The following is a 15,635-nucleotide window of genomic DNA, read 5'->3' on the forward strand; positions in this document are numbered from 1 at the left end:
GCTTATCAAAGTTTGCATATTCAATAACCTACGTTAATAATGTAATGTGGGATGGCTTGCGAACGAAATACTGTACGGTAAATTACATTTGTGTCTATTTTCATATAATATCAATCCAGCAGTTCAGTAATAAATAACTTTAGTCATAAAAAACTTGATTATAGATGAAAAACAGTTTGAAAAAATTAAATAATTTGAATTAATTGTTATTTAAAGTATTGCTGATTTAATCTGTTAAATTGATTGTAGTTTAAGATACATTTTGTTACCGTTACGATTTAAATGAGATAAACTTCCAAATTTAAATCTCTGTATCCTGATAGAGTTTAATGATTATATAATTTATTGTGGTGGTAGAGCCTAGCTGTGGTCAAGTTACTGCAGCTCGAACATGGGCTGGCTCGACCGAGGAACTACCACCCTCTCACAGAAGATCGGCCTGAAGTAGTCTTTACTGGCTGCGTTTTGTCCGATGAGTGAGAGAGCCGGTTGCCCTTTCCTTTTTGCCACCTCTTCCTATCCTTTCCTTTTCCCTCTCTTTCCCACCTTTTTATCTCCCTCTTCCCCAATCAAGGGTGCCAACACATTCGCAAAACTATGTTGCGGTTGTTCATGGGCGACGGCACTACCTCCAACAGGAAGGCCGTCTGCTCGTTTACCCCCTTTAGTAGACTTTTAAGTATGTATGTACGTATGTATATAAATATATATAAAACACTATCAACTTAATCAAATGACTTAATATATTGTATATGTGAATTACACATTGGCTTTAACGTCCAACCGAGCTCACATTAGACCACGTATGACGTGTCACATGACGTCACACTCGGTCTCATTACTCATTTAAAAGTATTACCGTTGATATTTAATTGAAAAGTTCAGAAATGTAAGCAATTTTGTAATTATTATAATTTATAATAGATTTTTTAATATTTTATTGGTTTTTTCAATCATATTTATGTTTTTTTGATCTAATTTAACACAAGTGTTAATATTTTTTTGTATACAATTGAAGTGAATGTAACAATAAGAGAAGAATTGTTTAATAATTACACGTTGTATTTAATATATTTATGAAATGGGTTTTATTGTAATGGCATAAAAATAAAACTCACGTTTTCAAACCACTTTATTTATTTCGTGTCCATCATTTTAATACAACATACAAGTAAATTTATCATCAGATATTATTTATCAATTCTTAGATGCTAGCTTAATTATTATCTGAATAACAAATCAGTAGGATGCCGTCCCCAGGGTACGGGACAGACCACGGCATGTCTTACCCACGGGAAACAAAAAGAACAAGCCAGATAATATGGAATGTACGGAACCAGAGCTCGAGAACCAATTATTGTTCACAGACATAATATAATTATGTTGTGATCACTTTATATATGCAATAATTAACGTCTCAAACTCCATGTTATGTTAAAATAACCAATTACGTATTACACGTCTTCCACAGATAAGGTATATTTATAATGATTAAACGTCATAGAATTATAAAAAACACTAAAGCCTGTCTCACACGAACAGTAAACAATTAAATTAGGAAAAAAAAAAAGACAAACTTAAAACTAATTACACTCCAAAGAAATATATAAAATGTAAAAAATAAATTAATGGTCACAATCACGACATAATTCAATCGTTATTATTAACAAAGCTTGTCGTTGTACAAAAGTTTTTAAAGAATTACGTTTTTTATTGTTCTTCAAAACGAGAAAGCTGAGCTCGAAAAGCACTGAAAAAAACATTCAGCCTTTAATACTTTCGTTTCGCATGTGAAAATGAATTGAAAAAAAAAATTAAGACATTTCCTTTGTCGTATTGAAACGTAAACTGTATATACGACATTCCGTCACTAAGTCAATAGTACGAAGCGTTTCGTTAATAATATATTTGAAATGCAATTTGAATGCTTAGAAAATCTATGATAATGTCAAACTTCTTGACTAGAGACAGAAGCGTGAAAGCTTCAAGAAAATAATACATAATAAAATACACAACTAGCGGCAAGTTATACAGATGTTAGGTCACATCATAAAGACAACTCGCCGCTCCCAGCTAAAGCCGTACATCTCTGACTAGCATTAAGTTTAAATAAATAATACATTAGAATTTAACAACACAAACGTCACTAACGTGTGGGTTCGACTCGGTGTGAAGGCGAAAACGGGTGATTCCAGGTTCATAGATACAATCTAAGGTAACATGACACTAAAGAACTATATCCGTCGCCGCGACACGTCTGAAACAACACTCGAACAATTCAAAAACATCAGCGATCAGCCAGCAGACGGACCGCGACGAAGATTTACACACGATCAATTTAAATCCCTACACAGATATAAATATTAAGTATCGATTAGCATTCAAGTTTATGAAAAAATATATTATTGGAAATATTTTTCAACTTCTCTCCTTAATATCAAACCACCAAAGAACAATTTATTAGCATGTGACAACCGATTTTTTTTTTTATTAACTAAGAGTTTACTCCTAACAACACTTTGGCAACAAATAGTATTTTTTCCATCAATTTTAACAGCAACGTCAATGTATCGGGTGTCCCCCGGCTCGCCCCTCGTCGATATATCGTCATACACAGGACAGTAGAGCTTCGACAGAACAGCTCGAATTGACGAAGCGAATTACAAAATACTAAATTTCCTATCGTTTTACATAAATACCCTACCAAATCCCCATCGTCAAGTCGAGCTGGGAAGAAAGACATAAATATAATCAATTAAAACAATGATACGGGATTTTTTTCACTTTTTTTTTTGTTATTTTTCTGTGATCAGTCTTAAAATTGAGTCATACAATCTAAGTAAGAAATGACGAACCCTTAAAATTACCTTAATTCTTTGCTAGGCCAGAACTAACACGGTCATGCGTGAGGTTTCAGTGGTAAACTTTATAAAATGTGTTCAATCTGTAAACATGAAAAAAGATGATTATCGGAGTACTCAAGAGAAGTGACGATATTACATTGGTCTTAATATCTGCATCCGTACTCTTTCGTTAGCTTCCACGTTGTCACAATGTCCTTAAAACTTACAAATAAACTGGGGATAGGAAAGATAACTTTCTAAGGAAAAGGCTTCTCCGCTAGTAAGGCTCTCGGGGAAACTAATTACACCATCCTTAACACATACATTATTGGTTTTAGAGTAGTCAACATTGAATAGTTTTTTTATAATTATCTTAACACTAAAGAGTACAAAAAATAAAGGAAATATTATGAATATATGAAAAACAACAAGTCATCAGTGACATCGCATCTTATAAAGAACAACATTGTTTTTGTTACAGTAACATTAATTGTTTCCACACTTATGAAGTAGAGACGACAAGCAGGTCCATACGACGCGTGCTTCGGGCCGCTTCGGGGTGCTTCGTTGTGCTTCGCAATGTGCCCCTTAGCACTGAAGCATTTCCCGAATCGCCCTTTGCCAATTTTTAATGTTTATCTACAATACAAGATCGTTTCCCTTCGATTATCCTCAATGTATCAAAAATATCTGCTAAAACAGCCCTTTCCCTTAGAGAAAACTCGATAGAGTATATTTTGAACAGTCTCAAAGTAACTAATGTAGGTAACAATTATCAAGTGTTGGGGATATGCATGAATCGAAATATTGAAATCAACGACTAACATTAGTTTAAGACTTAGTTAAAGCGATACCTACACAGAGAACTACTTTAACACCTAATCTATACACGGCCGCTACGAGTACAATATTAGCACTTACATTACAATATTAAATGCTTCATGAACGTGAGACACAGAAAATTAAGTTTTTCTGTACAAAATTTATGTGAGTTTTCATATTCTTTAAAAGGAATAAAAAATCCCTTCAAATATAAGGCCACGGCGCATTATGGTGTTTCAGTAGTACAAATAGTAAAGATTACTGGTTTACATCGAATTGATGTCATTACACTAATTACGGGCCTTATGTACAGTAAAGCTATGTGCTTCATGCTCCTTATGTATTATAGATCGATGTGTACATTAAATGAAAACTCGGTGTTTAGACGAGTGTCGTGTGTCTTAAACTAGAGTTAACACTAGTCGAGAGCTGGGAGATCATAAAACGTATATTCATAAAAAATATCGTGACAGATTGTTCAAAGCTCAAGGTGTCCTTACCGACTACACTAACATAGACAATGCGATATCTAAAAATACACACTACATCGTAATCTAAGTAGGATATACTATAAATTTAGTTTATCATAAGCATTGTGTTTTAATATTCTGGCAGGATGGCATTAATTGTGTAAAATCGATTTGTGTGTGGACAATTAAGCATCGTACAACTAAGTTTAAGTTTAAGTGCATACATATATTATGATACCATTTAGTTATCTAAAAGCGACATCTTTGGCGACTAGCTTCAATGTGAAAGATTCCAAATTCCCTATCGTACCTATATCATTCGATTCGTTGACCCTCCATTATCATTTCCTAACAATCATTCGGACTATTCGTTTAGTTTACCAATGACACCACTATGTGGATGATATGTCAAATACATGGAAACAATTAGCTATTAAAACTTTAATTTTCAACATGTGAAAGTGCCTCTATATCATCAGCAGATCCAACCTAACGTTTCATATTTCACTAACCAATCTCACTTGTCATCAATCCATCAATATATCAATTTTTTTTTTATAATTAGAAACATTACTGTGATATGTCATTTGCTACCAACATCTATGCACAGCTTCATTTGGAATCTTTCCGCGTATAAAAACATTATAGTTAACTAAAATCACACACCTTACAGTTACATAGTAAATTACCTAACACACTTCGACAAATAAATATTGAACGAGATAGTATTTATCGTTCCTTCTCCTTCTGTTGCACACAAAGACCTGTAAGCTCGAAAGAGATCAATAACAAATGAGCAAATCTTATAGAAATATAAACATCGTTATGCCACAGACTGCTATGGAACAAGAAGGAGCGATGACAAATCATACAGATAAGTAATAAATTTATACCTTACATCAATAATTTAGTAGAATATTATATAAAAAACACCTTAAGAAATCCAAATATTCGCTTAAAAAATTACTGGGAAAATAAATACTATTATCTGCAAAACTTCTCAACTAACATAAGCGATAGTAAAATATTTTTATTACTATTATTTTTTTTTACAATAAAATGTATCATAAATTCAAACTTGAATTAATCAAAACATTCAGCGTAATCTTTGAGGATGGATGGTTTGTGCTCATATGTGCTTTGTTCACCTTAACTTACAACAATCACAATGCCGGCAACACGTGAACTATCGGTGCGAGTATCCGAACGGTTGCGGGGAATACCCTCCTTTGTCCCTCCGACCGCTAGACTCCTCCCTCCGACATACACTACGTCCGCTAATACATTTTAATTTTTAAAACTCAATTTCAGTCATTAAATGCAGTAAAATCATCGCAGGCATCACATTTAGGAAAATATCTCAAAAATCAAGTGAAACACCAACGTTCTGTGCATAATTCACTAAATTATATATTAATTAGCGAATCAATGAAATTCAACAATGATACAACACCGCCGCTTTATATAATTTCTTAGAAGCGATGATAGAAAATATTGTAAATTATCGAAATACAATGACCAAAAAAAATAATGATGCAATTCCTGAGCAATAGATCGCGTTACGGTCACAGTACATACAGCGAATATTCCATTACCAAAACTTTTTAAGTCATGTCTATCTCTCGTGCTAAAGGGATTTCGTTATCTCCAGCCGATGGTATCGTCACTGTATGTACCAAACATAGACCTGAGTTGAACGAACTTGAAAGCCACAATATTATTTACAACTCTATAAGACATCAACTCGTTAGGTCCTAAAAAATTCAACGACTCGCTACTAACTTATATAGTGACAGAAATCATCAACCACATATGACAAGCTAACATCGATACATTACATCTACCATCATGAATACATTAACAGGTGAATTATTAACTGTTATGACGTAGTTTTAAAACAATATTTTAAAACTATACCTACCGATATGGTTACTTTAAACCCTTAGACGAAACTTGTCCTTGTGGATGCGTATTTATATCCCTCAGCTTTAACAAATCCAGCCTCTTCCAACCGTTTGCAATCCCCCTTGTAGCAAATCCATTCGAAACAAACTCTTACAACCTACCCTCATTTTAATTTTCATTATAAAAATACACACTTTATCGCGCTAATACGATCCTTCAAACCGTTATTTATCCCATCTTTTCCATCTTGTACACATCCCGGCACGCTTTATACCTAAGTACGACTACTAACGAAGTTAATCTAGATGTATTTACATTTTTACACACTTCCTGAGGATTATGGTTTCATGATATCGCTAAACTAAACAGAACTATGACGGGGCTACGCAAAGGCTTGAAATTTCATCAATGATCAACTGAGAGCACAGGGCCTTCTTAATACTTTATTGGCGTTTTTCCCTGCTTCCTTACATAAAGAGATTCATAATTAGGCCTCCCTTTGATAATGGTAATTTAAGTTAAACCTCAGACAAGGCGGATGCAATCCATATTTATGACGCAGAACTTCAAGAAAAAGTAGCAGAAAGTCGAGAAAGGGGCCGGTGTAAGTACGATGTCGGTGCAATCGCATATTATAGTAAGATTAGTTCAAATATAAGATGACTATCAAAATAAATTAACCGATCCGTGTAGTGAAGTCTTAATTTTATCCTTAAGAAAATTGCTGAGTATAAAATTATAAACAATTTCCGTAAGCCTAACCCGTGCTTACGTCACTAATAGGTGCTAGTAACTAGTATAATGTTCCCTAGAGTAATTGACTTGGAAATAGTGGTTTTTTTGGTTTGCGATTATTTTTAATCTTAAAAGCAGTGCCGCTGTAGGGAATTGAAGAATTGGATCAGTTGATATCTAGTTCGGTTCGTTGGCTACGTTTGTAGAAAAGTAAAGCTTAGTTGGGATATTAAATTTACTTAGTTTAGAATACGAGATCTTAAACACGTAGAGTAAGGTATAGCCTACATTCATAAGAATAGGTAGTTGAAACGTGAAAATTAGAACTACCGCCTAATTCACTGAGACACGATAGTTAACTTTAAAGAGGTATTGAAATTCTATAAATGGAACAATTCTAATGTAATGTGCTGTAAAATACTTAAGGGGCAAAAACAAATGGGGTGTACTTCTACGACGCGTTACGATTAAATCTAAAGCAATACTTACAAATGTCATGTCAACGTTTGTTCCCCAACACCAACTGTTTAAAATGAGCCTTATAAGATGCACACACACACGAATCCAAATTTATATAACACACACACTCTTCTAGGGCCTACCACCAATAGCAAACGTTTGTGCCGACAACCTCAGACAGAAGTTATTAAATGGCCGGGAAATGATTTGGCAGTAAGAAATATATTGAAAAAACAAATAATTTTCAATAAGGCACAGACTGATTGTGACGAATGTGGAATCGATTGATCAGCACAAACGTTATGACTTTCAGTATCAACTAATTTACCAATGGTAAGTAAGTAAGGTAGTCGAAACCGAGACCAAACACTACTCTACTCGGGCAAATAAAAATAAATAAAATAAAACACACAGTAAAACTGCAATGAACTGGTATTATTATAAAAAAAGCAATTATACAACAAAAATAATTCAAAACAAAACGACGTACATTAATTTAAAGAACAAATGTTTATACAAATAATTAAAAAAAATAATAATATAATAATTATAACAACAAACATCGACAAAATATATTTAAAGACAAAACATATTTCAATTTTAATCAGTCCTCAAGCTTTAGAAATGCAATTTTAAGAATGAATTGTTTATTTTTTTAATACAAAAAAAATATATATATCCTTATATTATTATGCAAATAAAAGTTAAGTAATTGTGAATGAAAATTATTTAAAAAAAAAAAAAAATTAAACAGTAACCTAAATTAGCTTCCAAAGTTAATAAAAAAAATCATTACTGTCATAATAAATCATAATAAAAAAATAAATGGAATTATATTGATACAAATGAAATGCGAAAGGAGCAATTGTCATAATTTGCATATCCTTACATAAGATTTCAATACACTACATTAAAGGTACTTAATATAAATATAATAAGATGTATGTTTTTATTGAGAAAGATTTAGATTTAAAGCGTATAAGCCAGATTATTCATTCGTTGAAATCACAACACAAGATCTGTCACTTAACGAATGATTTATTTGAGGGTAGTTATGAAAGCTGCGTTGATTCTGCCACAGCTTCGGATTTAAAGGGCAATGAACCTTAGAATATTCAAAAACAGTACAGCGAACGCGTCGTTGATTAATATAAAGAGGTTCATCAACCGGAAAAATCCTCGGTAAAGTCGATGCGATGGTCAATTACGATATTTGACTTATTTTAATAATTTTATTATCACAATAGATTAAGTGAAATAAAACATAAAATTCAATCTTATGAAAGAAAATAATTTACTAGGAACAGGGCAATCTATACTTAAGAATCATTGGTGGAACATCACTGAATTTTGAACCCTAGACATTGGACGAATTCTACTTCACCTAATCTAATGGTTAACGTTTCTTAATACCTGATCGAAGACACGTCACATGGAAAGCATCCTGAACACGCCGGCGTCGCGAAATGCAACAATTATATAAAAATCATCAAGAATCGACCTTAAACGTTCTACGGTTAGCGCAAGATATTAATAACAAAATAATAATAATAATAATAAAATAAATAAATAAGTGTTGGCATTAATTGTAAACAAAACAACAATAAATTCATAGGTCATACGAATACATGGAATTCATCGAGATAACGGTCTTGCACTAACGCGTAGATACGGTGAAATCATTGAGGAATATCGGTTGGTTTAACTTATTTAATAAAATCAGATGATTATTGTACATATTTACAAAAAAAAAAAACAATACTAAATATCACTTATTAAATCACAACATGGTTGTATGGCACGTGTTCTGCAGGTATTGCATAGGGCGGGTCCAGATGCGACCATAGCTGACGTGGCTTCAATATGTAGATATATATATGATATAAATTATTACATAACACAGGAATATCACCAAAATAATATATCGAACTAAATGAAAAACATATGCAGATCGTTCATTAAGAATCGATCTCCGATATCGGAGCAGCGGGTGTTTCAGATCTCTTCATTGTCATAGATTCAGCGAGAAAAAAAAAATATACTAAAAACAATTATTCACTAAGAGAAATCGAAGCTAATGAAATCAAACTAAAATAATTCAGCTAACACACTCAAACACACGGTAATGTAATAAAAAATAATAATAATAATAATAGCATAATATTACAGAAAAATAAACGTTACACATGCACCGTATAATACTACTGCTACAAAAATAAGTTGTTTCCATATAAAAATATCTTACCAGAATAACAAATTGTATAATTATTTTGTATACCGAGCAAACTATAATACTCCAGTAAGTAGAAAAAAAAAAAACGCAAAATATTAAAAACGCGTGGTGCTTCAACTTCTTAAAATCTCAAAAAATATCAGCAATAAAATTAAAAAAAAAAAAAATGTCTAGCGAGACGACAATTTACTAAGTGCTCTACTAGTTACTACCGTGTCCAATTCCTACAAAAATATTCAAATACCTACTTAAATTTGTATAAAAACGAACAATATTATTATCAACCAAGAGTTACTAAATTGTTAATATTAAAACAACGAAATTGAGGAATTATGGGTCCGTGGGCTCTCAGTGACTAGGCGGTAATGACGTCATCGGTCAAGATTGGGAAACACGTCTTAATAATATCGATTAAGGATAAGAACTACAACCGTCGCTATCTGTTAAGTCTAAAATGCTTTATAATACTCAAGGTTATTACAATAAGTCAAAAGACCGGCGGAAAATAAAAAAAAACATTGAAACTGACTGAGGTCTTTATAAAACATTTTGGAATATTTGCCATTTCGTAATACAGAATGTATTTCTATATATTCACGAGTGAACGGTAGGTTTTTAAGAATGCGTAATTTCCTGAAGGACCTACCGTCGCACGTGCAACACGCGCTGTGAAGAGATCGCCGCAGTCAACTGTGTCATTGATAAAACCCCTAACATCACATTTCCCTAAATTTTGTAACTACGTTATAAGGGGTAGTAACTAAAGATTGTCCATATCAGCTCAATCAATTTAACACTTACCTAATAATAATGTAACAACTTCTTACTTAGTTTCATAATTATGTTTCCATCGACACAGAATAAGTGCTAATTAAAAACAGGAAGTGCCGTTGTGCCGAAGAATATACTTAAACTAACAACAATACCGCTCGATGCTCTCTTATTACAATAAAATCACACGCTTAACGCCTAACAATTTTTAAGTAATAATAGTTAAAATATTGGTCCAACAAATGGGCTAAATAATACAGACGCCCTTAATATTCATCCCTAATTTAACGATGCGGGATATGAAAAAATATTATTCAATAGATCAAAAAATGATAAGGGTCGAGAACCTTTCGTTTTACTGGATCGAACCAACGGAATAATCTCTATTCTTCAAATAGGTACTCATATTATAACAAAGTCAATACTACAACTAATCTCAATACAGTTTCTTTATCGTTAGAAAATGGATCCGATGATCTCATGCCAAAACTTGAGAACTCCCGTATTACAAGGATCACATCGAGACAGCCACAATCATTCGCACTTATAATCCTTCAGTGTACCATTTGTCCTTGATCGTCACTTTCGTTTAAAAAAATTGACACAAATGTCCAAGAACTGTAAACATCCTGTAAACTATTTACATCTCAGTGTGTGGGTTTTTGGCTTAGAGGTCGTCGGTCATTCTTTTCTTCGATTGTCTTGTCTTGAGGCTCACATACCTATAGGCGGAACTTGCACGTAGCGGTAGATGTAAAGCCGGTAATCTTTGCTGGCGAGCACGACTGATCCGTCGTCCATTAAAGCGACGTCGAAGCACTGGGCATGTTTAACTTTGCTTTCTAAGGCGGACACCAGCTGACCATCCTGGGTGAATATCGTCAAATTGAAGTTGTTATGGTTATCAGCAATCAGTATTTCTCCAGACGCGTTGATGCCAACGCCGATAGGGTAATTTGTCACTCCCTCGCCACCGATTTGACGCAGATAAATACCTTCGTAATTAAAGACCTTGACGCAATGCGCGCGGTTGTCACTAATAAATATTTCCTGTTTGTCGTTGACTACAACACCGTTGGGGAATTCTAGATGTTTTGAACAACCAAACTTTTGTAACACGTTGCCAACTTGGTCGAAGATGATGACGCGCATCACTTTGCACTCTACGACAACAATCCTTCCTTTGTTGTCAACTGTTACGCCGCGAGGATGTTGAAGAATATTGGCTCCAAATTTCCTAACGAATTGACCATACTGGTTGTAAATCTGTATTTGGTGTGTTGGTGATCTTTCAGTTACAATTATGTCACCTGAAGTTCTCACTACTGCCACTCTATTTGGATACAGAAGTTGTCCATCACGCTTACCGCATTCACCGAATTGGAATTTAAACCTTCCTTCCTTGTCAAATATTTGAATTCTGTGGTTATTTGTATCAGCAACGATTATGTCGTTTTGAGCGTTAACTGCAACACCACTGGGTTCGGTAAATTGACCCTCCATTACACCAAACTCGCCGAATTTACAGTGATAAATCATTTTTTGTCGTTTAATTTGAGACTTTGGTGGAAAAATGGCAGTGGATATCAACTTATTAGTTAAATCAAGAATAGGGTCATTGTGCGCAGCCGCTGTTAATGAGTAAGGATCAGTAGTGGTTGGAGGAAACAATGTGTCGCAACCGCCGTTAGACCATTTTTCATATGGATTTATTCCGTTCAAATTAATTTCTCCGATGGCAGTAGAGAACGGCCCCAAAGTGTTAGGACTGTTAAATCTTTTTGAAATAATGTTTGAATCAAACGGTGAAGTTGACTGACTTGTCGGTCCGAGTAGTCCGTTGGTGTAAGGGCGATCTAGGACGCCATTTAATCCTGTAGGTAAATGAATTCCTCCATTGAGGCTACCGGAACTTCCATTTACACTGCTGCTGCTTGATGAAGAACCTCCGTTCAACAGGGATCCATTTGTTGGACGCGCGATAGGAGGTTGTTTAGTGGGACCAACATTAGCTTCCGAGCTTGAACGAACGTACCCAAAGGTGTTCCTTACACCGACTTGTATCGCTTGATAATTAGATACAAATTCTAGTTCGCAAGCAGTCTGCACGCTCTGTTCTGGATTAGTGCTCATTAAAGATTGCAATTTAGTATCTAACAGTTTTCTAAACATTAGAATTTCAGCGATGTTTGCACACTTTGTCAATCGCTCCACGAAATCGCAGGTTTGATAAATTTTCTCAACAGTTTCTTGAGCTTTTTGTCCGACAACAGTCAAAGCAATTTGTTTAGTTGAGAAAACACTTTCGAGTTCTTTAAGCAACTCCTGCTTCCGCTCTTCTAGCATAGAGCGATAGAATTGAAACGTGTCATTGATTTCATTTTGAGCTTTGTGATATTGGACTTGTAATTTTCCCGCTGCGTGTTCTACCGTTTTTACAACGTGCCTTATTTCGGTAGCACGAGATTTAGCTTCGTTGACTGCTTGCTGCATAAGTTCTAGCTGTTTAGGTCCAGCGTCTGAGAGATGCTCGCAGTCATGTAAAGTTGCTGGATGTTCGATAATGGTACATTCTTTGCACACTGGCACTGAGCAAGTACGGCAGAAATACTTCAGTATATCATTTTTATGTCTTGGGCAAAAAGCAGTCTTGTCCCCGCTTGGGGTGAGTGAGCCTAGCATGCCTTTGTCGTCTTTCAGGTCTGTGAAGGCAAGAACCCTATGGCCTTCGAAACAATGCATGAATTGGTGTGCCATGACGCAATTAGGACAAAGGAAGTTGGCACAATCTACGCAGCGCGCAACAGCGTCAGATTCTTTTGATTTGCAGCCGGTGCAGCGAGCTGAGGGCGAGGCTGTCTGACGTGCAGTTGGCAAAAGATCAGCGTCCTGCTCGACTGCGGCGGCGATTACAAGGTTCGTTAACAGGCCAGGCACACCCGCTGGTGGCAGCTGGCTGTCTACACGACACGTGACGCAAGTGACTTTCTCGGGATGAGTTTGTTCCCGCTCTAGGCACCCGCGGCAAAAAGTGTGGAAGCAATTGAGTACTTTGGGGTCGACGAATGTCTCTCGGCAGATAGCGCAGGTGGTGTCGAGGCCGTCGAACTCACGAAGATCACATACGGCGGAATCGCTCGCAGGGGGCGAGGATCCGCTCAAAGTCAGGGGCGATAAGGAGCCACGCTCCAAGGAACCTATAGAGTTGGCACCAGGCAGCGACTCAAGGGACGGGGTGCGTGAGGCCATCTTCAGGAAACCAGCATCCCTGAAAATAAAAATAATTGCTTAATATTTAAATTCATCAAAAGTTCACAACCTAAGATTTCATAGGTATGATAAATATAACTTTTTTATAAATATCCTTATCATGCAGAACGTTTTTCAACATCAACGAAACATGGCGCTAATATAAATATATCAGTCTCAAAGATACGACATCATTCTGTTACTCTCGAAACTTATTACATAACATATACTCTAAGGAAATAGGTTATTTTTTAAGATGGATAGTCAAATTCAGCAGCGATAGATTGTGTATATAACGCTGAGATATTTGATCTCACGCCCAAAATCAGTTTAGATGATAAAACAAATCTGATACATAACATTATAAAAAATACTTTGAAAACTATAAGATTGTGTAATAATTTTATTAATCGCCAAACACAAAGCATCCACAGTTCTTATACAGCAATACATCTAACCGAGTTCGTATTTCGTGAGATACACTGTGACGTAACATGTCGGGAGAATCATATTTCTTTCTAAAAGGAAGTCAGTTATATCGAGTAATATTTCCAGTTGGGATTATTCTCGTACATTAGCAGCGATGACTTTTATTTGTTGGAATTCTAGCGACATTATTTTCCATTATGTTATTCTTTATTGTACTCGTATGATTTATATTCATAACTATAAATGATTCAAAATTGCTAAAAATGTATCAAGACTCGGCATGTGTGTTTTGATTTATAAATATATAAAGACTAAGAATGGTTTCATTATATGCATGTAGCTATGCATACGCTTCTGATGCCTTAATATATGTATTGTCAAATCAATGACATAGGTTTCGTTTGGAAGTGATGAAAAATTAATAATAAGGAACGTATACAATTACTGCGATGCCCTCATAAAATCTTTAGCATGCTTGTATTGATTCCAAACTTTAGTTAATTTTTGTTGCCCTTCCTTTTTTATTTCATATACTTTAAGTGTTTATAGATGATCAGTAAGCTTCAAATGAGAACCGATTTTCATAATCCAAAATACAGATAAATTGTGACCACATCAGCCCCATAATTCAATATCAGCGTCGCATAGAGGTAAATCATTTTTGTTGGCGCCCGGTAAGTGATATGACGTAAAATGCATTTCAAGGGATTCACAATGTATGCAGCCGATAAAATGTGTATCATTTTTCACTCTATATCCATCCACTGCTAAATAGATTTTGATAAAATTTAAATTTCACACATAACTTATAACGTACACTCTATTCATACAAGAAATTAAGGCAATGAGAATTTTAAATTTCTGAAGTCAAACCTCTCGTCAAACGATGTCGACGAATTTCGTGCGTCATATAATTAAGGTTACACGGTTAGCGCTATAGCGAACAGCATGTTTGCGTTATTTTATATTTTGCAAAATAAACAGTCTCCTGCAAGGTAACGATCGATATTTCTGTTAAGATGGGTGCGACCCCTAATACCTTATTTTATGGGGTCCGACCCGAGGGTGCGAAATACATTAATAACAGTGAGACTTAGACTGCATGAAATTGTTTAAGTTCAATTCCGAAAAGAAAAACATTTTTATAATTTTGCTAGAGACAATGAAGGTAGTGTGATTTATGTCTAGGAACAAGGAATAATTCGCGGTTCTATAACAGTGACGATGAGATCATTATCTATTTATTTATATTACTATTCCATTCAAACTAAATGATATGTTGGGATGCAATAGAGGGCAGCGTTGCTAGGCAACGGTAGTATAGTGAGGGAGTGACTTAGGGCGAGGGTTGATAATTTTGGATGAAGGGGAACTCGTGAGGTGAATGTTCGATGCGTTTTTATTGAGAACGCCAAAATAAAAGAATCAATAAGCGGAGAATTGGCGTAATGAGGTATTGTTTGCATTCGGCTAGAGTTATTTCATTGTCGAAGACTCAATTAATGCCTGCATTGTATAAAGCTGCCGTGTACCGACTGATGTACATTGTAATTGATGAATAGGTGGAATTCAAATACCTAACAATACATCACTGGAGGCCTATCCGTCTAATTCTGGATGGGTTGCAAGTTTGCCAGCGGAAAGGCAACACGTTAGGGTTGTCGGCTGCTAATAAATTAACAGTCTTTAACAGCAACGCATAGTAGAGTACTTGAATCT

The 15,635-nt window shown here is 35.0% G+C and overlaps 1 protein-coding gene across 4 annotated transcripts in view; it reads right to left on the reverse strand.

Moving 5' to 3' along the window:
- Positions 1-1,119: 1,119 nt before the first annotated feature.
- Positions 1,120-15,635, reverse strand: part of LOC116774300 (brain tumor protein) — a 206,925-nt gene continuing 192,409 nt past the window's right edge. For all 4 annotated transcript variants that reach the window (XM_061524850.1, XM_032666993.2, XM_032666989.2 and 1 more), the window contains one exon: positions 1,120-13,506. In XM_061524850.1, coding sequence (XP_061380834.1) covers positions 10,953-13,487 — 2,535 coding nt within the window. In that variant the 5' untranslated portion in view covers positions 13,488-13,506 and the 3' untranslated portion in view covers positions 1,120-10,952. The remainder of the gene's footprint in view (positions 13,507-15,635) is intronic.

The sequence above is a fragment of the Danaus plexippus genome, chromosome 26, assembly GCF_018135715.1.
Source record: "Danaus plexippus chromosome 26, MEX_DaPlex, whole genome shotgun sequence".
Lineage (NCBI taxonomy): Eukaryota > Metazoa > Arthropoda > Insecta > Lepidoptera > Nymphalidae > Danaus > Danaus plexippus.